Source organism: Mobula birostris, chromosome 8 (assembly GCF_030028105.1).
Source record: "Mobula birostris isolate sMobBir1 chromosome 8, sMobBir1.hap1, whole genome shotgun sequence".
NCBI classification, from domain to species: Eukaryota; Metazoa; Chordata; class Chondrichthyes; order Myliobatiformes; family Myliobatidae; genus Mobula; species Mobula birostris.
In genome coordinates, this window is record NC_092377.1 from 105,371,709 (window position 1) to 105,397,033 (window position 25,325).

At 45.5% G+C, this 25,325-nt stretch overlaps 1 protein-coding gene across 4 annotated transcripts in view; it reads left to right on the top strand.

The window, feature by feature from the left end:
* Window positions 1–25,325, top strand: part of LOC140201573 (unconventional myosin-VI) — a 265,342-nt gene that overhangs the window by 124,931 nt on the left and 115,086 nt on the right. For all 4 annotated transcript variants that reach the window (XM_072265885.1, XM_072265887.1, XM_072265888.1 and 1 more), the window contains 4 exons: window positions 4,114–4,187; window positions 20,342–20,471; window positions 22,974–23,079; window positions 23,649–23,704. In XM_072265885.1, the coding sequence (XP_072121986.1) occupies window positions 4,114–4,187; window positions 20,342–20,471; window positions 22,974–23,079; window positions 23,649–23,704 (366 nt within the window). The remainder of the gene's footprint in view (window positions 1–4,113; window positions 4,188–20,341; window positions 20,472–22,973; window positions 23,080–23,648; window positions 23,705–25,325) is intronic.

Consider the following 25,325-nt stretch of genomic DNA (forward strand, 5'->3'; position numbering starts at 1 on the left):
ATCGCAACTCCAGGTGTTGATCCGTGCCCTGAGGTCGTAGGCTTTTCCTACGATACTTATTGCATGGAAATATACACAGCTCAGGACACTAGTTGCACCATGCTCAAACTTTTGACTCCTGAGTTTAAGGTCTTGCCAACATCTGCCTCCACAACCTCTCTGTAAACTGTTCTGGCACTCTGGTTCCCATGTGAATTAATAAGAAAAAAATAAATGAAGCTTCTACTCTATTACACCAATGCAATCCAATGTTCAAAGTCCTGATTCCCATTCTGACATTGGTTTAGCAGGCTTCAGCATGTTTTTAATATATTCCTGTTATGGATGCTGTAAGTTGGTCAGATTTCTCTTTGATGTGTGCGCAGTTGTACCTTGAGGGGTTTGAGAAATATATTTTGGTTCTTCAAAAGTGGAAGCTGTAATGCTGCATTTCCATTTAATGCATTGAAAGTTTAAACTGTGTGCATTTTCAGTCTTTTTTTTGAATCATAAAATAACTTTATTTAGACCAAATTGGGCAATTATTTGGAATATTCACTAGTTAAGCATTCAGAAATTACATGAAAACCTACCAGGTGAGCGAATAATCCTAATAAGAAGCTTAACTGTGTTGGTCAATGTCCACCTTTTTACTTCTGTGGTGCTGGTTATTGTCACTTTAGAATTGGTGTGTTGTAGCCATTTAATGCCCATCCCTGATTATCCTTGACAAGATGGTCTGAGGAAGGCTGTTGGAATGCAGAACGTTCTCAGAAAGAGAGCCCCATGCCAGTGACAATGAATGAATGGTATTTGCTTCAAGACTGTTTACTGTCACTCTTCAGTACTCGAGTGTAAAGAAGAACAGAATGATTGCTACTCTCGAGCCGATGCCACATTTAAAAAAAACACAAGCTTAAAGAACATAATAAAAATCCACAATAAATAAAAATATAAAAACAATCTTATAAAACACAATGTACAGTAACTGAGTGGGGCCATATAGACATGACTTACTTATTTAGCAACACAGTGCAGAATAGCTCCTTCAAGCCGTGCTACCCCACCACCCATATTTAACCCTCCCCTAATCACCAGACAATTTGCAATGACCAGTGAACCCACCCACTATGTCTTTGGAGTGTGGAGAAAACTGGAGAAATCCCACCCATGTACAAGCTCCTTTACAGGTGACGCCAGAATGGAATGCTGATGACCCAAGCTGTAATCGAGTCGGGCTAACCACCACACAACCATGGCACTCATGGTAAGATTAGCTTACCATGATAGACTGATTGTTTGTACATGAAGTGGCACTTGGTAAGTATGTATGCAAGGTGCTCCTGCCACCCACCCTATCAATTGTTGGAGTTCATGTATTGGGAAGCTGCTGTTGAATGAATGGATCGAGTTAAACTCCACAGCATTCCAGGGCTGAGATGCTGCTATCAGTCTTCAAGATATTAACTGGAGCAGTACAACTGAGAAAGTGATTTCCAAGGATATAATCAAGACTGGAGCATCTCAGATACGAGGGAAGATTGGATGACTTGGGTTGATTTCTTTGGAACAGAGGAGGCTAAAAGAGAGATTCAATTGAAGAGTGCGGTATAAAACTGGGGCCGAAAAAGTGTGAATGTGACAGATATATTTCACAGGGTTCAAAAACAAAGGGGCAGAGATGTAAGGAATTTGTTAGAAGGATTGGAGAAGGATATCGTATTTTCACCAAAGACCTGCCAAAAGGGTGTGGAGGTAGAAACCCTCATCACATCTAAACGGTGCTTAGATAGTTACGTGAAGAGCAATGATTTACAGAGCTACCGATGCAGAACTGGATGGTGGGGTACTACCGGGTGGGTTCTATTCCACAAGCACAAAACCTGGATGACTATGCTCTCTTCTCGCTGCTGCCATCAGGAAGGAGCCTTGGATCCCACACCCACAGGTACAGAGACAGTCATTACCCCTCAACTATCAGGCTCCTGAACCAGCGTGGATAACTTCACTCACCTCAACACTGAACTCGTTCTGCAACCTATGCACCCATTTTCAAGGACTCTACAACTCATGCTCTCAATATTTATTTTTTAGTTATGATTGTTTTCTGTCTTTTGTATTTTCACAATTTATTGTCTGTTGCACATTGGTTGTATGTCTTTGTGTGCAGTTTTTCATTGAGGCTATAACATTTCTTTGTATATGCTGTGAATGCCCACCCAAAAGAAAGTGATTCTCAGCATCTCTAGCATGTTGACATGTACGTACTTTGATAATAAATTTACTTTGAACGTTTGAACTTGGAAACCATTGGGCTAAGTAGGGTCATGGCTGTTTCCAGCCCAACTCTAGCATATGCTGATGAAGATGCCTATCTAAACTAGTCCCACTTGCCCACGTTTGGCCATGTCCCCCTCAACCTTTTCCCATGAATGTACCTAGTGTATCTTTCTCTGATTTTAGATGCCAGGGGAACGTGATCTACTGGGCAGCATCACTTAGGCATTGTACAAAATCAATACTAACCAGAAGTCAGTCTTTGAACCATCCTCTCCACTGGTGGTATTGTCTTTGTGATGGGGTTCGGTGTTCTGTGGAGATCATCTTTGGATGTCAGAAATCCAAAGGTTTGAACTGAACCTGGGTTATTTGCATGATCTGAGGATAATTCTGTCATCGTGCTTGGCCTGGTTTCACCCTGCCCTTCTTCCCTTTTTTTGCTTTCCGGTGCACAAAAGCAAGTTGATTGAGATAAACGCTGCCTGGGCAGGGTGAAAAGCATTATCAGGGATGCATCTCACCCAAACCATGGACTTTTTACTCTCCTCCCATCCGGTAGGCGCTACAGGAGCCTCCGCTCCCACACCAGCAGGCACAGGAAGAGCTTCTTCCCTGAGGCTGTGACCCTGCTGAACCTCTCATCACAGCGCTAAGCAGTATTGCATCCGTATTGTACTGTCTCAGTATGTTTATATTTGTGTGCTGTAGCACTTTTTTATTCGCAGTTATTTTGTAAATAACACTATTCTTTGCATTTCTGGTCAGATGCTAAATGCATTTCATTGGCTTTGTATCTGTACTCGGCACAATGACAAAGTTGAATCTAATCTAATCTATTGTGTACAAATTCTGCTTGAAGGGTTTGTTTTACCATATTGCCCACGGTATTGAGGTAGATAACACTGTGGGATTCGAGAGCAGTCCCAGTTTAGTTTTTACAGGAAACAAACATTTCCATTACTATTTACCAAGTGTAGCCGGGGCCAATTCTTTCATTATCACTTTTAACGTATGACATTTATCCCTGTCACAGCTGATAGATTTTTCCTCCTGTCTGTTGTATTCAGAGATTCCATTTATTTCCTTTTTAAAAAAAAGAACAGATAATTTTGAGGTTATAGCTTTGTTATGATCAATATCATCTGTTTATCATCTTTCGGAGAGCTACTTGAGGGCCTCTGAATGGAGGGTATGTCTGGAAGTTGTTTGGAAACACTGGGTGCTGGTGTAAAATTGTGAATGTAGAAAAACAGGAAGAGCGAAGGAGTTTATTTCCAAATTGCCATGAGGATTTACTTATTTAGTGATACCGTGTGTAGACTCTTCTGGTTATCTGAGTTGTGCTGCTCCAGATACCCCATAACCTTGTTTAACCGTAACCTAATCATGGGGCAGTTTGTAACGAGCAATTCACCTACCCAGTATGTCATTGGAGTGTGAGAGGAGCCCAGAGCACCTGGGGAGAACATACACATTCCACGGGGAGGACATACTGAGACTCCTTACTGAACAGCGCTGGAATTGTACTCTGACCTCCAGAACACCTCGAGCTGTCGTTGTGTCACGGTGACCGCGAGGCTACAGTGACGCCCATTCATGCATAATTGACACCCTGATTCAGGTTTATGGTTTTGCCAGGTTTATGGTTTCACAAGGAGTTGCTTTAGTTCCAACCTGTTGCAGAATGCATTTTGTTAGATGTCTTGCCTGTATCTCCAGGCATTCTTTGTGTGCACGAAGCTATGATGCAGGTATCATTTACTCGGAAACAACTGTTCGGGCATTGAATTCCATGTACTGGTCTGCCATGCAGCAGCTGCTGGGACTCACTGGTTTCTCTGCATTGTCTTTCAGGTGGCCTCATGTACTTAAATGAAGCTACACTCCTGAACAATATACGAGTGCGCTACAGCAAAGACAAAATCTACGTGAGTACTGAGAGCTGATCCCAACTCCAAATCCCCACTGTGTTACAGATTCTGAAGTGAACCACAGAGGAAGATAGTTGCTGCACGGTTTGGAACAGACCCAAGCCACATTTCTGCTATTTAATTACACGTTTGGAGAAATGCAGCTCGGCTCTACACCTTTCCTGCACATTGTTGGTAGCCCTGCCTGAGGATAAGCGATGAAACTCAGTCCTGTGCGCCCCAGTTTGCACAATTGTTGATGTGGTTGGCTTGCCTGGTGGGATGGGTGGCGTGTTGCAGGCGGAGTTTACAGGTTCTTTCCACCTTTCCAGCGTAGTTCTGCAGGTCTCCACCACCCTCTTCCCCACCCTACCGCCCCAAGCCAGTCAAATGTGGTTGGGACTTAGTGCTGAAAGCATAGATCAGGGAGATGAGACTGACGTTGGATAGAATTATAGTGATCTGTCATGGCAAGAATTTACCTGTGGGACTTCAGGTGCCAAATTACAACTTATAACAGTTTGGTGTTCAACACCATTCCCTCATGGGCCTCTGCAACTGCATCCTTGACTTCTTTATTGAGAAACTGCAGTGAGTGTGAACTGGTGAGTGGGAAGAGGAAAGGGCAGGCAGAGCAGGGTTCCCCTGTGGCCATTCCCCTCAACAACAAGTATACTGCATTGGATACTGTTGGGGGGGATGACTTACCTGGGACAAGCTGCAGTAGCCGGATCTCTGGCACTGAGTCTGGCTCTGCAGTGCAGAAGAGAGGGGGGAAAAGGAGGAGAGCGGTAGTGATAGGGCACTCGATAATTAGAAGTGCAGATAGGAGGGTCTGTGGTTGTGACAGAGAATCCAGGATGGTTTGTTGCCTCCTGGGTGCCAGGGTCAAGGATGTCTCTGATCGCTTGCATGACATTCTGAAGTGGGAGGGTGATCAGCCAGATGTTGTGGTGCATATAGGCACCAATGACATAGCAAGGAAGAGTGAGGAGGTCCTGGAGAGTGAGTATAGAGAGCTTGGTAGGAAGTTGAAAAGCAGGACCTCGAGGGTGGTAATCTCAGGATTGCTACCTGTGCTAGGTGCCAGTGAGGGTAGGAGTAGGATGTTCTGGAGGATGAACAAGTGGCTGAGGAACTGGTGTAGGGGGCAGGGTTTCAGATTTCAGGATAATTGGGACCTCTTCTGGGTAGGTGGGACCTGTACAAGAGAGATGGGTTACACTTGAACTACAGGGGGACCAATATCCTTTCAGGGAGGTTTGTTAGTGCTATTGGGGAGGCTTTAAACTAGATTTGCAGGGCGATGGGAACCAGAGTGCCAGAGCTGACAGTGTGGCTGGGGTGAAAATAAAAGTTGTTAAAAGTTTAAGCAAATCCGCTAATAGGTTGTGAGTGGTGGTAAAAATCTTCTGAGGTGTATATATTTCAATGCTAGGAGTATTGCGGGGAAGGCGGATGAGTTGAGGGCGTGGATTGACACGTGGAATTATGACGTTATAGCAATTAGTGAAACTTGGCTACAGGAGGGGCAGGACTGGCAGCTTAATATTCCAGGGTTCCGATGTTTCAGATGTGATCGAGGCAGAGGAATGAAAGGTGGGGGAGTAGCATTGCTTGTTAGGGAAAATATTACAGCAGTGCTCAGGCAGGACAGATTAGAGGGCTTGTCTACTGAGTCCTTATGGGTGGAGCTGAGAAACAGGAAAGGTATGGCCACATTAGTGGGATTGTATTACAGACCACCCCATAGTCAACGAGACTTGGAAGAGCAAATCTGCAGAGAGATAGCAGGCAACTGCAGGAAACATAAAATTGTGGTGGTAGGGGATTTTAATTTTCCATATATTGATTGGGACTCCCATACTGTTAGGGGTCTAGATGGTTTAGAGTTTGTAAAATGTGTTCAGGAAAGTTTTCTAAATCAATATATAGAGGGACCAACTAGAGGGGATGCAATATTGGATCTCTTGTTAGGAAACGAGTTAGGACAAGTGACAGAAGTCTGTGTAGGGGAGCACTTTGGTTCCAGTGATCATAACACCATTAGTTTCAACTTGATCATGGACGAGGATAGATCTGGTCCGAGGGTTGAGGTTCTTAACTGGAAGAAGGCCAAATTTGAAGAAATGAGAAAGGATCTAAAAAGCATGGATTGGGACAGGTTGTTCTCTGGCAAGGGTGTGATTGGTAGGTGGGAAGCCTTCAAAGGAGAAATTTTGAGAGTGCAGAATTTGTATGTTCCTGTCAGGATTAAAGGCAAAGTGAATAGGAATAAGGAACCTTGGTTCTCAAGGGATATTGCAACTCTGATAAAGAAGAAGAGGGAGTTGTATGACATGTATAGGAAGCAGGGAGTAAATAAGGTGCTTGAGTATAAGAAGTGCAAGAAAATACTTAAGAAAGAAATCAGGAGGGCTAAAAGAAGACATGAGGTTGCCTTGGCAGTCAAAGTGAAGGATAATCCAAAGAGCTTTTACAAGTATATTAAGAGCAAAAGGATTGTAAGGGATAAAATTGGTCCTCTTGAAGATCAGAGTGGTCGACTATGTACGGAACCAAAGGAAATGAGGGGGATCTTAAATAGGTTTTTTGCGTCTGTATTTACTAAGGAAACTGGCATGAAGTCTATGGAATTAAGGGAAACAAGTAGTGAGATCATGGAAACTGTACAGATCGAAAAGGAGGAGGTCCTCACTGTCTTGAGGAAAATTAAAGTGGATAAATCCCCGGGACCTGACAGGGTGTTCCCTCGGACCCTGAAGGAGACTAGTGTTGAAATTGCAGGGGCCCTGGCAGAAATATTTAAAATGTGGCTGTCTACAGGTGAGGTGCCGGAGGATTGGAGAGTGGCTCATGTTGTTCCGTTGTTTAAAAAAGGATCGAAAAGTAATCCGGGAAATTATAGGCCGGTAAGTTTAATGTCAGTAGTAGGTAAGTTATTGGAGGGAGTACTAAGAGACAGAATCTACAAGCATTTGGATAGACAGGGACTTATTAGGGAGAGTCAACATGGCTTTGTGCGTGGTAGGTCATGTTTGACCAATCTATTGGAGTTTTTCGAGGAGGTTACCGAGAAAGTGGATGAAGGGAAGGCAGTGGATATTGTCTACATGGACTTCAGTAAGGCCTTTGACAAGGTCCCGCATGGGAGGTTAGTTAGGAAAATTCAGGCGCTAGGTATACATGGAGAGGTGGTAAATTGGATCAGACATTGGCTCAATGGAAGAAGCCAAAGAGTGGTAGTAGAGATTTGCTTCTCCGAGTGGAGGCCTGTGACTAGTGGTGTGCCACAGGGATCGGTGCTGGGTCCATTGTTATTTGTCATCTATATCAATGATCTGGATGATAATGTGGTAAATTGGATCAGCAAATTTGCTGATGATACTAAGATTAGAGGTGTAGTAGACAGTGAGGAAGGTTTTCAGAGCCTGCAGAGGGACTTGGACCAGCTGGAGAAATGGGCTGAAAAATGGCAGATGGAGTTTAATACAGACAAGTGTGAGGTATTGCACGTTGGAAGGACAAACCAACGTAGAACATACAGGGTTAATGGTAAGGCACTGAGGAATGCAGTGGAACAGAGGGATCTGGGAATACAGATACAAAATTTCCTAGAAGTGGCGTCACAGGTAGATAGGGTCGTAAAGAGAGCTTTTGGTACATTGGCCTTTATTAATCAAAGTATTGAGTATAAGAGCTAGAATGTTATGATGAGGTTGTATGAGGCATTGGTGAGGCCAAATCTGGAGTATTGTGTTCAGTTTTGGTCACCAAATTACAGGAAGGATATAAATAAGGTTGAAAGAGTGCAGAGAAGGTTTACAAGGATGTTGCCGGGACTTGAGAAACTCAGTTACAGAGAAAGGTTGAATAGGTTAGGACTTTATTCCCTGGAGCGTAGAAGAATGAGGGGAGATTTGATAGAGGTATATAAAATTATGATGGGTATAGCTAGAGTGAATGCAAGCAGGCTTTTTCCACTGAGGCAAGGGGAGAAAAAAACCAGAGGACATGGGTTAAGGGTGAGGGGGCAAAAGTTTAAAGGGAACATTGGGGGGCTTCTTCACACAGAGAGTGGTGGGAGTATGGAATGAGCTGCCAGACGAGGTGGTAAATGCGGGTTCTTTTTTAACATTTAAGAATAAATTGGACAGATACATGGATGGGAGGTGTAAGGAGGGATATGGTCCGTGTGCAGGTCAGTGGGACTAGGCAGAAAATGGTTCGGCACAGCCAAGAAGGGCCAAAAGGCCTGTGTCTGAGCTGTAGTTTCTATGGTAATGACATCTCCTCGCTGACGATCAGCACAGACACACCTTAACAATGCATGTTTAGCCCACTGCTCGACACTCTCTGAACTCATGACAGTGGCGAAGCATAGCTCTATAAATTCCCTGGCGTCACTACTGTAGGTGGAATCTCGGATGGTGATGAGAGGGCTTGCGGAGAGAGATAGATTGGCTGTTGAGGTGTGGCAGCAACCTCATACTCAATGTTGTTAAATTTTGTAACTCCAAAACACAAAGCTAATTGCAAGGAAAAGACAGGAGCTCAGGAGAATGGGTCTTAGTTTCCTCTTTATTTTAAGCGAGGTGTTTGCAGATAGGATGATGACGTATGCCATTTTCGTTGGCATATTTTGCATAGTACAGTCCCTGAGGAGACATTGGGTTTCATATAATTGGGCACTTGGCAAGGACCAGTAAATAAAAGTTAGGTTTAAGTGGAGTGGCCATAGTATGAGTGGACCTGTGTTGGAGTGGGAAGTTGAGGCTTCTGAGTGCTTCTGAGAGGGGCATCGGCTCTAGGGATACTTTTTTCATTATTTATTCTTTCTTATTGCACATTTAGAGTGGTGGGGATACTGGAGAGGATAGTGAAAGCTCCTCTTGTGGGATGTGGGAAAGCATGGAGACCTCCAGTGTTCCTGACAACTTCACGTGCAAGAATTGCATCCAGCTGCAACTTCTAACAGACTGAGTTAAGATGTTGGAGCTGGAACTGGATGAACTCTGGATCATTTGGGAGGCTTGGTAGGATATACAGGGAGGTAGTTACACCCAAGGTGCAGGACTCAGTTAACTGTGTGACTGCCAGGAGGGAGAAAGGGAATAGGCAGCCAGTGCAGAGCATCCGTGTGGCCGTTCCCCTCAACAGCAGGTTTACACTGCTTTGGATACTGTTTTGGGTGGAGGTGGGGCTGGGGGGTTGGAAATAACCTGGTAGAGGAAAACCACAGTGGTCAGATCTCTGGCACTGAGTGTGGTTCTGTGGCTCAGAAGGGAAGTGGGGAGAAGAGGAGAGCAGTAGTGAAAGGGGATTAGTTGGTTTGGAGAGCAGAAAGACAGGGGGATTGGTGGTAGTGGTGGTGCAGGTTTAAATTAGAGTTGCTGGGGGTGGAAACCAGAGTGCCAGAACAGATAGTGGAGTGGTTATGGAGAAAGACGTTAAGTCTATGTGCAAAGTCAGGAATTGCTATGTTGAGCAGGGTGGGACTAGTGTTCTGAGCTGTGTATATAGTATCTCAATGCAAAGGGTATTGTAGGAATGGGAGATGGATCAGCGCTTTGAATTATAACATTGTAGCCATTATTGAGACTTGGTTGCAGGAGGGGGCAGGACTGGCATCTCAGTGTTACGGGGCTCTGTTGTTTTAGATGTGATAGAGTGGGAGGGAAGCATTACGAGTCAGGGAAAATGTCACCGTAATGCTCGGACAGGACAGACTGGAGAGCTCGTCTGGTGAGACTCTATGGGTAGAACTGAGGAATAAGTATGACCACATTAATGAGATTATATTATAGACCACCCAACAATCCACAGGATTTAAAAGAGCAAATTTGTAGAGGGATCGCAGACAAAGAAACAAGCTTTAATAGTAGGGATAGTAGGTGATTTTATTTTCCACATAATGACTGTGATCCCATACTGTAAAAGGGATGGATGGGAAAGAGTTTGTCAAATGTGTTCAGGAAGGTTTCCTTCATCAGTACAGAGTGCCAGAGGATTGGAGGATAGCTAATGTTGTTCTGTTGTTTAAGAAAGTCTCTAAGAATAAACCAGGAAATTATAGGCCGGTGAGTCTGACAGCAGCAGTGGGAAAGTTGTAGGAAGTTACTCTGAGGGACTGGATATATATGTATTTGGATAGATGAGGACTGATTAAGGATCGTCCACCTGGCCTTGTGCATGGTAAGTTGGGTCTAACTAATCTTTTTGAGTTTTTCGTGGAAGTTATCAGCAAAGTTGATGAAGGCAAGGCAGTGGATGTCTTCATGGACTTTAGCAAGATCCGGCATGGGAATTTGGTCAAGAAGGTTCAGCTGTTTGGGATTCAAGATGAGTTAGTAAATCAGATTGGAAGTTGGCTTCGTGGAAGAAGCCAGAGAGTGGTTGTAAATGGTTGCCTCTCTAACCAGAGGCCTGTGACTATCAGAGTTCTGCAGGGATCGGTGCTGGGTCCGTTGTTCTTTGTCATGTGTACTAACAATCTGGATAACATGGTAATCTGGATCAGCAAATTTGTGGATGACACCAAAATTGGGGGTGTAGTGGATAGTGGGAAACTTCCAAAGCTTGCACTGGGATCTGGACCAGCTGGATAAATAAGCTGAAAAGTGGGATGGAATTTAATGCAATCACGTGTGAGGGTAGGTCTTACACAGTGAACAGAAGGGCACTGAGGTGTGACGTAGAACAAAGGGATTGGAAATGCAGGTCCATAACCACTTGAAAGTGGCTGTATAGAAAGGATTTGTCACTTTGGCCTTCATAAACCAATGTATTGAGTTCAGGAGATGGGATGTTACGTTGAGGTTGTTTCAGACATTTGGTGACGTTTAATTGGGAGTACAATATGCAGGTTTGGTCACTTACCTGCAGGAAAGATGTAAATAAGACTGAAAGAGTGCAGAGAAAACTTGCAAAGATGTTGCCGGGACTTGAGTTATAGGGAAAGGTTGAATAGGTTATAATTTTATTGCTTAGAATGTAGAAGATTGAGGGGAGATTTGTAGAGGTATACAAAATTGTGAGAGATAGAGATGGGGTAAATACAAGCAGGCTTTTTCTGCTGAGGTTGGGTGTGACTACAACTGAAGGTCCTGTGTTAAGGGTGAACGGGGAAATGTTTAGGGAGAACATGAAGGGGGAGCTTCCTCAGTCAGGGTGTGGTGAGAGTGAGAAGCGAGCTGCCAGTGCAAGTGGTGGATGCGGGGTCGATTTCAACATTTCAGAGACATTTGGTTAGGTGCTAAGGATGGGAGGGGCATGGAGGGCTATGGTCCGGGTTCAGGTCAATGGGACTAGGTTGATAGTTCAGCATAGACTAGATGGGCTGAAGGGCCTTTCCCCATGCGGTGGTAATCTGACTCTCAAGTTGGCACAGCCCGGATGGTGGGGTTCTTTGAAAGATTATCCCTCCCCTTGAGGCAGTGACCTCTGAAGATGTGACCAATGGTGGAATCTTTTTCTGCATCTTGAAACCTTCAACAAACCTTCTGTTGCTACTAACTTCTGTTTTTCCTTCTTACTCTGACTCCTCCCCTTCCTTTCCAATCCTGATGAAGGGTCTCGGCCCAAAATGTCGACTGTTCACTCTTTTCCACAGATGCTCCCTGTCCTGCTGAGTTTCTCCAGCATTTTGTGTGTGTTGCTTTGGATTTCCAGCTCCTGCAGACTTTCTCGTGTTTTGTGATTCTGTTGCTACCTGTGGGTTTGGGGCCAGGCTGGTGAAGTGGGAGTTGTGTGGGTAGTGGTATGTACAACAGAGCCAGAGCAGCATTGCCAGTGAGAGCATCTTTGCTTCTGTCAGTTGGATGATTTTGGAATCTAACAGATGTTTGTGCCACAACTGGGGTGTTACCACAAAGCCTTGTGATTTTCTCTCCGATGGAACAGGCTGTTGTTTAAGGCAACCAAGTTCCAAACGAGGCAGGAGAGGGTCCTGCCAAAGGGTTTCAGCCTGAAACGTTGACTGTACTGGTTTCCATAGATGCTGCCTGGGCTGCTGAGTTCCTCCAGCATTTTGTGTGTGTTGTTGGGAGAATGTCCTTGTTGGACTTGGCCTTCTTTACTCCCACCTTGTTGATCCCACTTTGCCTGAGGGCTTATTTATATTTTACACATCTGGAATTGATTTTGCCATGTTTAACTCCCTTGGGGGAACCAGGCCAGGGTTTTCTGACCTCAGAGTAGGCGACTTCCAGGGCCTCACCTCTGATTTTTAGTGTGCAGTACAGTGCTTGTTCTGCATGAGGGTGAAAGCTCAGACTAGGTCATTCTTGTTGAGAAAAGTCACACTGTGAAGGTGCCGTTCTATCTCCTTGTCCAACATTCGTTGTGTTGTGGCTCTGTAATGGTAGTAATAAAATGATTGAGATTTCCAGCATGGCCCACACTGATCCCAGACCAACAGAGAATAACAGAGCACTACAGCACAGAAACAGGCCCTTTAGCCCATCTAGTCTGTGCTGAACTATCATTCTGCCTAAAACCATTGACCTGCACCTGGACCATTACCCTCTCTATCCCATCCATCTATGTTCCTATCCAAACTTCTCTTAAATGTTGAAACCGAGCTCACGTGCACCACTTCCGCTGGCATCTCATTCCACCCTGAGTGAAGAAGTTTCTCCTCGTGTTCCTCTTAAATATTTTGCCTTTCACCCTTAACCCATGGCCTCTAGTTGTAGTCCCACCCAACCTCAGTGGAAAACGCCTGCTTGCGTTTACATAAACACAGGATATTCTGCAGATTCAATTCAAGATTGTTTAATGCCATTTCTGGTACACAGTTATAAAGGAGAATGAAGTAATTGTTACTCCAGATCTGATGCAGCACAAAAATACACAATAAGATAAAGAAAGCAATACAAAAAAACCCACAATGAACATAAATGCGTAAGATAGCTTATGAACATTGATTTTGTATCCATAAAGTGACACCAGGCACAGGAGTGTCTGTACATAAGGTGACTGACAGGAAATGATCAAGCAATGGTGTTGGGGGAATTGGGGTGATGAATTAGTGGGTGGAGGTGTTGATCAGCCTTACTGCTCAGAGAAAGTATCTAGTTTTGAGTCTGGTGGTGCTGGCGTGGATGGTATGTAGCCTCCCTGATGGGAGTGGGACAAGCAGTCCATGAGCAGGGTGGGTGGGATCTTCATGATTTTGCTGTCCTTTTCCGGCACCTTTCTGTCTATATGTCCATGATGGCGGCGGGTAGACTGGTTCTGGTGCTGTATTGGGTAGATTTGACGACCCGTTGTTGAGCCTTCCTGTCCTCCACGGTGATGTTTCTATAGCATGCACTGCTGCAGTATGTTAGGATGCACTCTGGCCCATGCCTGTAGGAGAGTGTGCGTATTAATGTACACAGTTCAGCCCCGACCTGCCTCCTCAGAAACGCTGACGCTAGAAATCCAGAGAGAGAAACACAAAATGCTGGGGGAACTCGGCAGGTCAGGCAGCATCTATGGAGAGGAATATCAGTCAATGCTTTGGGCTGAGACCCTTCATCAGGACTGGAAATGAGGGAGAAGAAGCCAGACTGAGTTGGAGGGGAGGGGAGGGAGTACAGGCTCAAGTGTGATGGGGGTGGGAGGAGGAATGAAGTGAGAAGCTGGGAAGTGATAGGTGTAAAAGGTAAAGAGCTGAATCTGATAGGAGAGAAGAGTGGACCGTGGTGGAAATGGAATGAAGAGGGGCACCAGGAGGAGGCCACACTCAGGTTGGAGGAGCAACACCTCATATTCCTTCTGGGTAGCCACTAGCCTGATGGTATGAACATTGATTTCTCTGACTTCTGATCATTTCCCTCCCCTCCTCCTTCCCCTTCCCACTTCTTCCATTCCCCCCTCTGCTCCCTCCTACCCCTTCTCTTCTATTCACCTGCCTATCGCCTCTCCCTGGTGCCTCTCCTTCCCTTTTCTTCTGAAGAAGGGTCTCTGCCTGAAATGTTGACTTTATTAATTTCCATAGATCTTTGCTGACATGCTGAGTTCCTTCAGCATTTTGTGAAAGTTGTTTTGGATTTCCAGCATCTGCAGATTTTGTATGTGTTACTCTGCTTGTATTTAGCCGATCTATACACCTCATTAGTTTGTATACTTAGCTGCTTTTTTTTTTAGCCCTACCGCAACCCGTATCAGAATATCTCAGTTCCAGAGCAGTAACAGACATTGTGCATGCCCACGCATTCCCAGCAGCCCACAAACCCCCTCCCCATTTTGGTTCTCCCTGTTATACAAACATAGAAAACCTACAGCACAATACAGGCCTTTCGACCCACAAAGCTGTGCCCAGCATGTCCCTACCTTAGAACTACCTGGGCTTTACCCATAGCCCTCTATTCTTCTAAGCTCCACGTAGCCGTCCGGGAGTCTCTTAAAAGACCCTATTGCTTCCACCTCCACCGCCGCTGCCAGCAGCCCATTCCACGCACTCACCACTTTCTGCGTAAAAACAACAACAACAACTTACCCTTGACCTCTTCCTGAATCTTTCTGAATCCTGTCTAATATCACACCTGTTCAGTGCTGCCATAACTGTAAGGTTGTCCTCTGCTTCTGGAGTCGTTTAGCTGGGAAATTACTTTCTACATATTAACCCTGCCAACATTATTAATCAGCCCACTTAGAAAAGAGTCAGAGTGTAGAAGCCTGGTTGCATTCTGATTATCTCTTTCAACATCAAGGAATAATTACTTGGAAAATGTAGTGTGTTGGAGTAAGGGAACAGCAGACTCCTGGACCACGGTGATCAGTGTCCTGAATTCAGTTATCAGGATCTGTGTGTGAATTTGATAGATTCCATTAGCAGGGATCTTTCCTCCTTTCTGTGCCCTTTGGCCCTCTATTCCTCACGTCTTTAGGTTCAGGCCTGAGAGCAGTGGGCACTGCTTTCACCCACGAGTGCTGATCGACATTTTGTGTCTCCACAGCTCTTAGTGCTTCCTGTCAAGCACCAAGAACTGGGACTTGGGTTTGCAATTTTTATAATTGTCTGATCAGTAACAGGCATTATAATTCGCCGCCTCTTTATTTCAAAGACGTAATGTATTCATCTTTTAATTAAATCCTTTTCAGGAAGATTTCATTAAGTTTCTTGTTGTGCTATCATGTTGCTGAATTAGTTTCCTTGAAATTGTACGCCTGTTCGTTTACACAGCAGGGGACTGGAGTGGCTGCGGTTTAGTGGTTAGTTCCCCCAACTGGGACTTACTGCTACTGCAGTACAAAACACAATTATTGCTGGTTGACGCTCAATGGAATAAGAGGACCTTTATTTTTTTTATCGAGATACAGTGCGGAGTAAGCCCTTCTGGTCTTTCGAGCCGTGCTGCCCAGAACGCCAGATTTAATCCTAGCTTAATTACGGGACAATGCACAATGACCTAACCTACCAATTGGCGCGCCTTTGGACTGTGGGAGGAAACCAGAGCACCCGGAGGAAACCCACGTGATCACGGGGAGAATGTATAAAATCCTTGCAGTCAGCGGTGGGAGTTGAACCCGGGTCGCTGGTACTGTAAAGCGTGCTAACCATGCCATGTTCTGTGTATCTCCATGGACCTTTCTTCAGCTCCATCATTGAGGGCTTCCATCATCCAGGATATGCCTTCTTCCCGTTGCTACCTTTGGAGGGAAGATACAGGAGCCCGAAAAGGCACACTGAATGTTTTAGAAACTGCGTCCTCCCCTCGACCATTAGATCTGTGCCGGACATCAAACCCGTGAATACCACCTCACTATTTTTGCTCTCATTTGCACTGTGTGTGTCATGTAAAAAAAAATTATGTACAATAAAGATACTTTCAAAAATATTGAAGTGTTTCTAAATATCAAAAAATACTATAAAGAGCAGTAAACAGTTTAAAAAAAGAAATCAAGTCAGTATTTGGTGTGACTACTCTTTTCATTTAAGACTGCATCTTAGGTACACTGTTGTGCAGTTTTATAAGAAAATCAGCTAGTAAGTTGCTCCAAACATCTTGGAGAACTTGCCTCAGTTCTTCTGCAGATCTTGGCTGTCTCGCTTGCTTCTGTATCTCCAGGTAATCCCAGACAGCCCTGATGTTGAGATCAGAGCTTTGTGAAGGCCACGCGATATGTTGTAGAACACTTTGTTCTTTTCATTGAAGATAAGACCAGTAAGATATAGGAGCAGAACTAGGCTATTTGGCTCATCGAGAATGCTCCACTTTTTGATCATGGCTGATCCATTTCTCTTTCAACCCCCTCCTCCTGCCTTCTCCCCGTAATCAATCACGCCCTGACTTAAGAATCTATCAGCCTCCGCCTTAAATACACCCAATGATCTGGCCTCCACAGATGTTTTGGCAATGAGTACCACAGATTCAGCACCCTATGGCTAAAGAAAATACTCCTCATCTCTGTTCTAAATGGACGTTCGCTATTCTGAGGCCGTGCCTCCACCATGGGAAACATCCTTTCCACATCCCCTCTGTCTAAGCCTTTCAACATTCGATAGGTTTCATTGAGATCCCCCCTCACTCTTCTAAAATCCAGTGAGTAAAGGCCTAGACCTTTACTCTGCTCACAATACTCCCAAGTGAAGCCTCGCTGGTGCCTTGTAAAGCCTCAGCATTACATCCTTGCCTTTTATATTCTAGCCCTCTCAAAATGAATGCTAACATTGCTTTTGCCTTCCTCACCACCAACTCAGCCTGCAACTCAATCTTTAGGGAATCCTGTACGAAGACACCCAAGTCCCTTTGTATCTCAGATTTTTGAATTTTCTACCCAATAGTCGATGCTTTTATTCCTTCTGCCAAAGTGTATGACCATACACTTCCCGACACTATATTCCATCTGCTGCTTCTTTGACTGTTCTTCTAATTTGTACAAGTCCTTCTGTAGCCTCCCTACTTCCTCAACACTACCTGCCCCTCCAACTATCTTTGTAATTTTTGCAAACTTGAAGATGTGGCAAACTTGGCTACAAAGCCATCAATTCTGTCATCCAGGTCATTACCATATAACATAGAAAGTAACAGACCCAACACTAACCCCTGCGGAAAACCACAAGTCACCAGCAGTGAAAAGGCTCCCTTTATTCCCACTGTCTTCTACCAGTCAGCCAGTCTTCTGTACTGCATCTTTTCTGTAATGCCATGTTCCTTATCTTGCTAAGCAGCCGTGTGTGCAGCCCGTGTGGCACCTTGTCAAAGGCCTTCTGAAAATCCAAGTAAACAGCATCTCATGCAATTTGCCCTTTTTGGCTTGGATCTGTATTGCTCTGTGTGGTGCCTGGCCAAGTGGTTAAGGCGTCAGTTTAGTGATCTGAAGATCGCTAGTTTGAGCCTCAGCTGAGGCAGCGTGTTGTGTCCTTGAGTAAGGCACTTAACCACACATTGCTCTGCGATGACATCGGTGCCAAGCTGTATCGGCCCTAGTGCCCTTCCCTTGGACAACATCGGTAGTGTGGAGAGGGGAGACATGCAGCATAGGCAACTGCCGGTCTTCCATATAACCAGTCCAGGCCTCAGTCAACATCAAAAATCAATGGACAGCCGAAGGAGAAGTATTGCTCTAAATGTTTCCTATGCAATACCCATCCGGGGTGACACAGTAGAATAGCAATGCCAGTGACCTGCTGCTGTCTCTGAGGAGTTTGTACCTTCTCCCCATAATTGCGTAGGCTTCCTCCAGATGCCGTGGTTTCCTCTCACGTTCCAAAGACGTACGGGTTACTCGGTTAATTGGTCACATGGGTGTAATTGGGTGGCCTGGGCTGGAAGAGCTGTTAACATGCTGATCTCTATTTTAAAAAATGTGTATTTTATATGTTGTAGTTGTACCTGCCTCCACCACTTTGTTTGGCAACTTCGTTTTCCAAATAATCTGCGTAGAAAATGTTGCTCGTCATATTCCAAATAAACCTTTCCCATCTCAGCTTAACCTTCTGCCTTCTACTTCCTGCATGTTTTGTGAAGCGAGGACATCACTAAACTTCAGATGAATTTTGTGATGCATAGAATGCTTAGTCTCTTACAGTGAAGCGATCAACTCATTCCCAAGAAAGTTGTACGGACAGCAGAAATATGACAGAGAATCTGCTCTGGCATGTTGTTTCAGAGGGCTGAGCAAGCAGTTTTGTAAAATACAGCAGTTCCTAGTTACATTAGGGTTCTGGTCCTCAGAACTGTCGTTAAGCTAATTTCCCCCCAAGTCAGAAACATCCATTTTCTATACTCTCACATATCATATTGCTGTGCATCCACTTGCTAGGATCCATCAATAATCACCCTGACTCCACCACTTTTTCAAGCTAGTAATTGTAATGAATCCTTTCATGACTGAATGCAGTATGTATTCTATTACAAACAAGAGGAAATCTGCAGATGTTGGAAATCCAAGCAGCAAACACAGTGCTGGAGGAACTCAGCAGATCAGGCGGCATCTATGGAGAAGAGTACGGTCGACATTTCAGGCCTGGAGAGAAAAGGGCTTCTGTCCAGTCCTGCCGAAGGGTCTCGGCACAAAACACCGACTGTACTCTTCTCCATCGATGCTGTCTGACCTGCTGAGTTCCTCCAGCATTGGGTGTGTGAGGCCTATATATTCCATTAGTCTATTAGAATTCCATTTGTCAATTAGACTAATAGAATATATACTGTATTCAGTCATAAAACAATTTATTATAATTATAATTTATTGTAATTACTCATTTGAAAATGCTTCAAATATATGGGAGAATTTGTGTAAAGTCAAATTTCTGCAAGAGCTGGTCAAAGAACACTACAGCACAGAAACAGGCCCTTTGGCCCATCTAGCCTGTGCTGAACAATTATTCTGCCTGGATATCACCCTAACACATAAGGCTACTGTAACCTGTTTAATTATTGGGATCTATCAGTACACGTTGCGTGAGTTGTACATTTTGAATGATATTTTGAACTTTTGTTCAGGGCACATTGTGCTGAAGGCAATGTGTTCCATTTATTCTATCAGATGAGAAAACTGTATTTATTGAGTTTTTCTCCAGCAATTTAACATGATACCAAGATTTGTTTGGAGTGGCCTGCTCATTGGCCCTCTCCCCTACCCACCTCCCCCCCACCAGCTGTCAGACCTCTCCCCTCCCTCTGCCCCCACCGGTAGATGGCTCACCACACACTCCCACGCCTTCCCTCCTCCCTTGTCTCACCCACCAGCTTACTCATTACCCTCTCCAAACATTCTTATTCTGTTTTATTTCGCTCTTTCATTCTAGTCCTGATGAAGGGTCTCGGTCCGAAACGTCGACTGTTTTCTTTTTTCCATAGATTCTGCCTATCCTGCTGAGCTCCTTCAGTATTGTGTGTGTGTGTGTGTGTGTGTGTGTGTGTGTGTGTGTTGCTCTGGATTTCCAGCATCTACAGAATCTCCTGTGTTTATCTTCTCAAAGCCTGCGTTCATGGCCCATCTCTAATTGTGTTTGAAAAGTCATTGGGTGAGCTGCCTTCTTGAACTGCTTTACTCTTTCCATGGAGGTGCTCTCTCAGCGCGCTTGGACAAGGAGTTCTGGACTTAAATCCAGCAAAGGAACTGAGAAGTATTTCAGCTGGGGCTGCTGGCTGACTTGGAGGGGTTGGGGTGTTGTTCCCAGTCCCTAGCTACAGAGGCCACAGGTTTGTGCACATACCAGTGATGGAGGTCTGAATGTTGAGTGTGGCAGATGGGATGCCAATCTACCTGACACCTTTGCTCCAGGTGGTGTTGAGTTGTGGGCCTTTGTTGCATTACACTCGTGGATGGTGGAAAGGCATTGCGCTGTCAGGGGATGAGTCATTGGCAGCAGGATAGCCTGCTCTTCTGCCCTGACTGTTTACGTGGCTGGTGGTTCACAGTGACATTGTTGGGCAACACCATGGTGTAATGCCATTGAATGTCTAGGACTGAATGCCTGCCACCAGTGTGGCGCTAATATTACCTGGTACGAACTGAGATGTTGCCTATCCCCATTCAAAGCGGAGGATGTTCCTTACACTCAGATAGGGACTGACTGCTCAACAACATTGCTCTATTTTGAAGCCTACTTTGGATGTTATGAAATGATTTTAACTTTAGGGGGTGAATTGGATTCTTTAACGTGTGTAAGCTGTGAGCCTGCCCTTGACTGGATTTTTACCAGCACTCATGCCTGTTCCTGTGTTTCTTTGCAGACTTATGTTGCCAACATACTGATAGCAGTGAACCCATACTATGACATAGCTAAACTCTACTCATCAGATTCCATTCAGAAGTACAAGGGGAAATCCTTGGGCACTCTGCCGCCACATGTCTACGCTATTGGTGAGTGGTCCTCTACTCCCTCCCCAAGTCTGCGGTTTGTGTGACATATTTACGATTTTAGTGTGACTATCGGATGTCTGAAGAGTGGTGCATGATTGTACCATGATAAAACTTTTCTTTGTTCCTGTGGGTGGGTCAGACAGAAGTTGACTCTGCCCACAAGTCAGCTTAATATATTTTGTGTTGCCTTCACAAAGTGTCGCCCCCTTTTAAGGTCATGACTTGGACAGTCATAAACATTACGTTAGCTTTCTTGTTCACATGTACATAGAAACAACAAAATGTACAGGGAAATGTGTTGTTTTCGTTGAGGATACGCAGGGGAACTGGCAAGTGTTTCCAAGCTTCTGTTGTAAACGTAGCGCGGCCACAAGTTACTAACCCTAACCGGTACGTCTTTGGACTGTGGGAGGAAAACAGAGCGCCTGCAGGAAACCCACGCGGTCACGGGGAGAATGTACAAACCCCTGACAGATAGCGGCGGGAATTGAACCCTGATCTTACAGCTGATGCCGTAAAGCGTTGTGCTAGCCACTACGCTTCTGTGCCGCCCTAATTTGTAACTCACTGTTTCCCAATCAATGGCACTGTCTGTCCAGGCACAGTTAGATGAACAAAGAAGTGCTGGAACCATTCAGCAGATCAGGCAGCACCTTCGGGGAGAGAAACAGGTCCTGTATCCTTCATCAGATGAACACTCTTACCTCAAGATCCTGCTCTGAGACAATATACTGGAACCATTAATTCTATTGTCTCAGTAATGTAATAAAATTCTTGATAATGCAGCACCCTTTGGACTTTGAACATAGAAATCTACAGCACATTACAGGCCCTTTGGCCCATAATGTTGTGCTGACCATGTAACCTACTCCAGAAACTGCCTAGAATTTCCCTACCACGTAGCCCTCAGGTTTTCAAAGCTCCAGGTACCTATCTTAGAGCCTCTTAAAAGATCCAATTGTATCTGCCTCCACCACCACCTCCGGCAGTGCCTTCCATGCACTCACACTCTCTGTGTGGAAATCTTACCCCTGACATCTCCTCGGTACCTATTTCCAAGCACCTTAAAAGTGTGCCCCCTCATGTTAGCTATTTCAGCCCTGGGAAAAACCCTCTGATTATCCACACGATCAATGCCCCTCATCATCTTATACACCTCTATCAGGTCACCTCTCATCCTCGGTCACTCCAAGGAGAAAAGGCCAAGTTCACTCAATCAAACTAGGTGATTTGGCGCAAGACTAGCAGATTTTTTGGACGATTGAATGTTACTTTGAGTAATGGCCACATGCTTTAATTTAACTCATCTTACACATTGCACAGTAGCATAATAAAATCTCATGTTGCAGTTGTGTATAAAACTCTGGTCAGGCAGCACTTGGCACATTACCTGCTGTTCTGGTGGCCCCACGACAGAAAGGTTCTGGAGAAGGTTCAGGTGATGCTCACCCGGGTGCTTCCTGGGTGAGAGAGTATTCACTGTTTGGAGGGGTCAACAGATGGGAGGAGAGACATGATAGAAGCCTGAGTAGCATAGGTAGGGAAGGTAGTAAGAATCTTTTTTCCCAGGATAGAGTTACAGGTACCAGTGGGCATAGCTTCAAGGTGAGGGAGGAGAATCTACAGGGGATGTGCAGAGCAAGTTGTTTTCTTTACTCAGTGATGGGTGCCTGGAGTGATTTGCAGGGCTAGTGGTGGGGGCAGATGCGGTGGTGGTGTTCAGCAAGTTTGTACAAAATGCACAGTATAGAGGGATGTACAGTCAGGAGAGATTTAGTTTAATCTGGCATCAGGCTCAGCTGAGGCACGATGGACTGTGCTGGACTCGCCTCTGAACCCAGTAAATGGAGGGAAATAGTTTAGCTCTCCGATGCCCAGCTCCAGGCCTCAGAACCCCCCCCCCCCCCCCATGATCACTGGTACTCCAGCCTCAGACCACCCCCCCCCACCCCATAATCACTGGCACTCCAGCCTCAGACCACCCGTGCCCCCCCATGATCATTGGTGCTCCAGGCCTCAAACCATCCCCCCCGCCCTCCCAATGATCACTGGTGCTCCAGGCCCCAGGCATGCAGCTCCAACACCAGGCCCTGGACTCTGCCCAGCTGATATTCCAGGCTGATGAGCGGGTCAGATATCGAATCTGTGAGTGATCAGATACCAGATTACCCGAGTATCCAACGTAACCAACCTGGTTAAGTCTACAGTACTTTTCTACGGGTTTTAGAAAGATCTGCAGTATTGTTTCTCTGTGGAGGTGATTTGGTGTTTTAATATTCAAGATAAGGCAGAAAACATTTTTATGTTGGGAATTGTTTTTATCCACTGCATTCTGATGGAATGACGGGAGTGCACCACAATGGGTTTATGATTTTGCTCTAGGGAAAACATATTCTTTCTGATGAACTGCACACACTCAGTGTAAAGGCTGGATCTTAGAATCTACATGCTGATGTCTCATAGTGACCTGTTTCAAACTCTGCTTTCAATCTTCACCCTCAGCTGATAAAGCTTATCGTGATATGAAGGTACACAAATTAAGCCAGTCCATCATTGTATCAGGCGAATCTGGTGCTGGGAAAACAGAGAATACAAAGTTTGTACTTCGGTATGTATAAATCTTACACCTGTTAACATTGACCCATGCCAGAATCTTACATCTGTAACACCGACCCATTCCAGAACCTTACACCTGTTAGCACCGACCCATTCCGGAATCTTACACCTGTTAACACCGACCCATTCCAGAACCTTACACCCGTTAACACCGACCCATTCCAGAACCTTACACCTGTTAACACTGACCCATTCCAGAATCTTACATCTGTAACACCCCCCCCCCCTTCCCTCCTTACAGCCCTGGTCCCAGTCACAACCCCCTCTCCCCCCCACAGACCTACTCCTCCCCCTCTCTCCCTCCCCATGGCCCCTATCCCACCCTCCCCACGGCCCTGGCTGCTCCTTCCCCCCCCGCCCAATGTCCCCTGCCCCCCCCCCCCCAACAAATGCCCTTTTGGCACCTCTGGTTTGTTTGCATTAATTCTTGCTCTGGAGTTACTTTGTGGAAGGAGTAGCTGGGATGCTGTCGAAGCTGCCTGCTGTCTTGGTCTCTCAGTGCCATTACCCTGACACCAATCAGTGGGCTGCGATTCACTGTCTTACCCATCCGTTATCTAGGTACTTGACTGAGTCATATGGAACAGGTCAGGACATTGATGAAAGGATTGTGGAAGGTAAGCAGTTCTGGGATGTTATGCTGGCCCTTGCACATGCATGCTTGGGGACTCAGACACTGGCACGAACTTCTGCTGCCTCTCGCTTATTTTATTTGGTTGCATGAATGCGTGGATGCCTGCTACCCCTCAAACAAAGGATGGGTTTTATATGTTTGCTTCCACACTGTTCAGACATTCATACAAGCAAATGCATGCATGGTTACGCGCACGCTCGGATACCTGTGTGCTAACAGCTTACAACCGTCTGATTTCGTGTGTTCTGAATGAAGCCTGCTTTATTCTCTGGTATTACAAAGATGTGGAGCCACATGCCAGTTAAGGAAGCATCCTCTGATTAAAACTTCTGCTCCTGATTGGGATCTTTAGGAATAGTGTACAGATGTGTTTCCTCATTAGCGGACGGTTTGAGAGTAAGGCAGGGACGTTGCACTAGAACTCGGTCACTGAGCTAGGGTGCAGTGTCAGTTTGGGCAAGAAGTGATGTCACTGCACTGGAGAGTGTGAAGAGGATGGTTACAAAAAGGTGTGGCTGGGGTGGGGAAGTTCTGAAGAGAAAAGATAGTTTAGCTCTACTTGTCACGCGTACACTGCAACGTGCAGAGTTTGTATCAAATCAAATCGGAGGGTTGTGCTGGCCGGACCACAAGTGTTGCCCGAACATGGGGGTGGCACGGTAGCCTAGCGGTTAGCACGATGCTCTACGGTACAGGTGACCTGAGCTCAAATCCCACCGCTGTCTTTAAGGAGTCTGTACATTCTCCCCGTGTAAGCTTTCCTTTGGACTACACCGGTGAGGCCGAGAGGGGGATCTTGATGACTGGACATCTCAGGATCTCCATACCTTCCGCCCAGGCTTGTGATGGTGATCACCATCACCCAGTGTCCTTCGAGACAGATGGATGCCAACCAGCACTCTCCCCGTGACCGTGTGGGTTTCTTCTAGGTACTCCAGTTTCCTCCCACAGTCTGAAGAGGCATCTGTCGGTGGGTTAATCAGTCCCGCGATTAGGCTAGCGTTAAATCCGGGGATTGTTGAGTGGCGTGGGGGCAAGGGCCTGTGCCACACTTTATCTCAATAATTAAGTAAACAAGTAATCAGACAGCTAACTCACTAACCAACCATACATCTTTGGAAAGCTGGATCTCTGCTCACGGGGAGAGCTTGCAAACTCCTTACAGACAGCAGTGGGGATTGAACCTCAATCTTGCAGCTGGTGCATTACGCTACCATGTTTCCTTTTTTAGGAGTGAGGACACATTGGACAGACTTGAATTGATTCTTTTGTGCAGAGGAGGCTGAGGGAAGATTAAGCTGTTGTGTATAGATTATGAGAAACTTGGATCGAACAAGTAGGAGGGACGCATTTCCCTTGGTAGAGGAGTGAAAAAGAGTGGGCAGAACTTTAAAAGTAATTGGTACTCTAGAGATGATGAGGAATTTGCCTCATCCAGTTATGACCTGGGAGCACGGAGGAGGCAGAAACACTTGAGAGATTTCAACAGCACTTGAATGAGACGTGGCTGCAAGGTTACAGATGCAACGTGGGATGACGTTGTGACATCTCAGTTGGCATAGATGTGAATGGCCAGTCTTGATTTTGTTAGTGATTCAAACCAA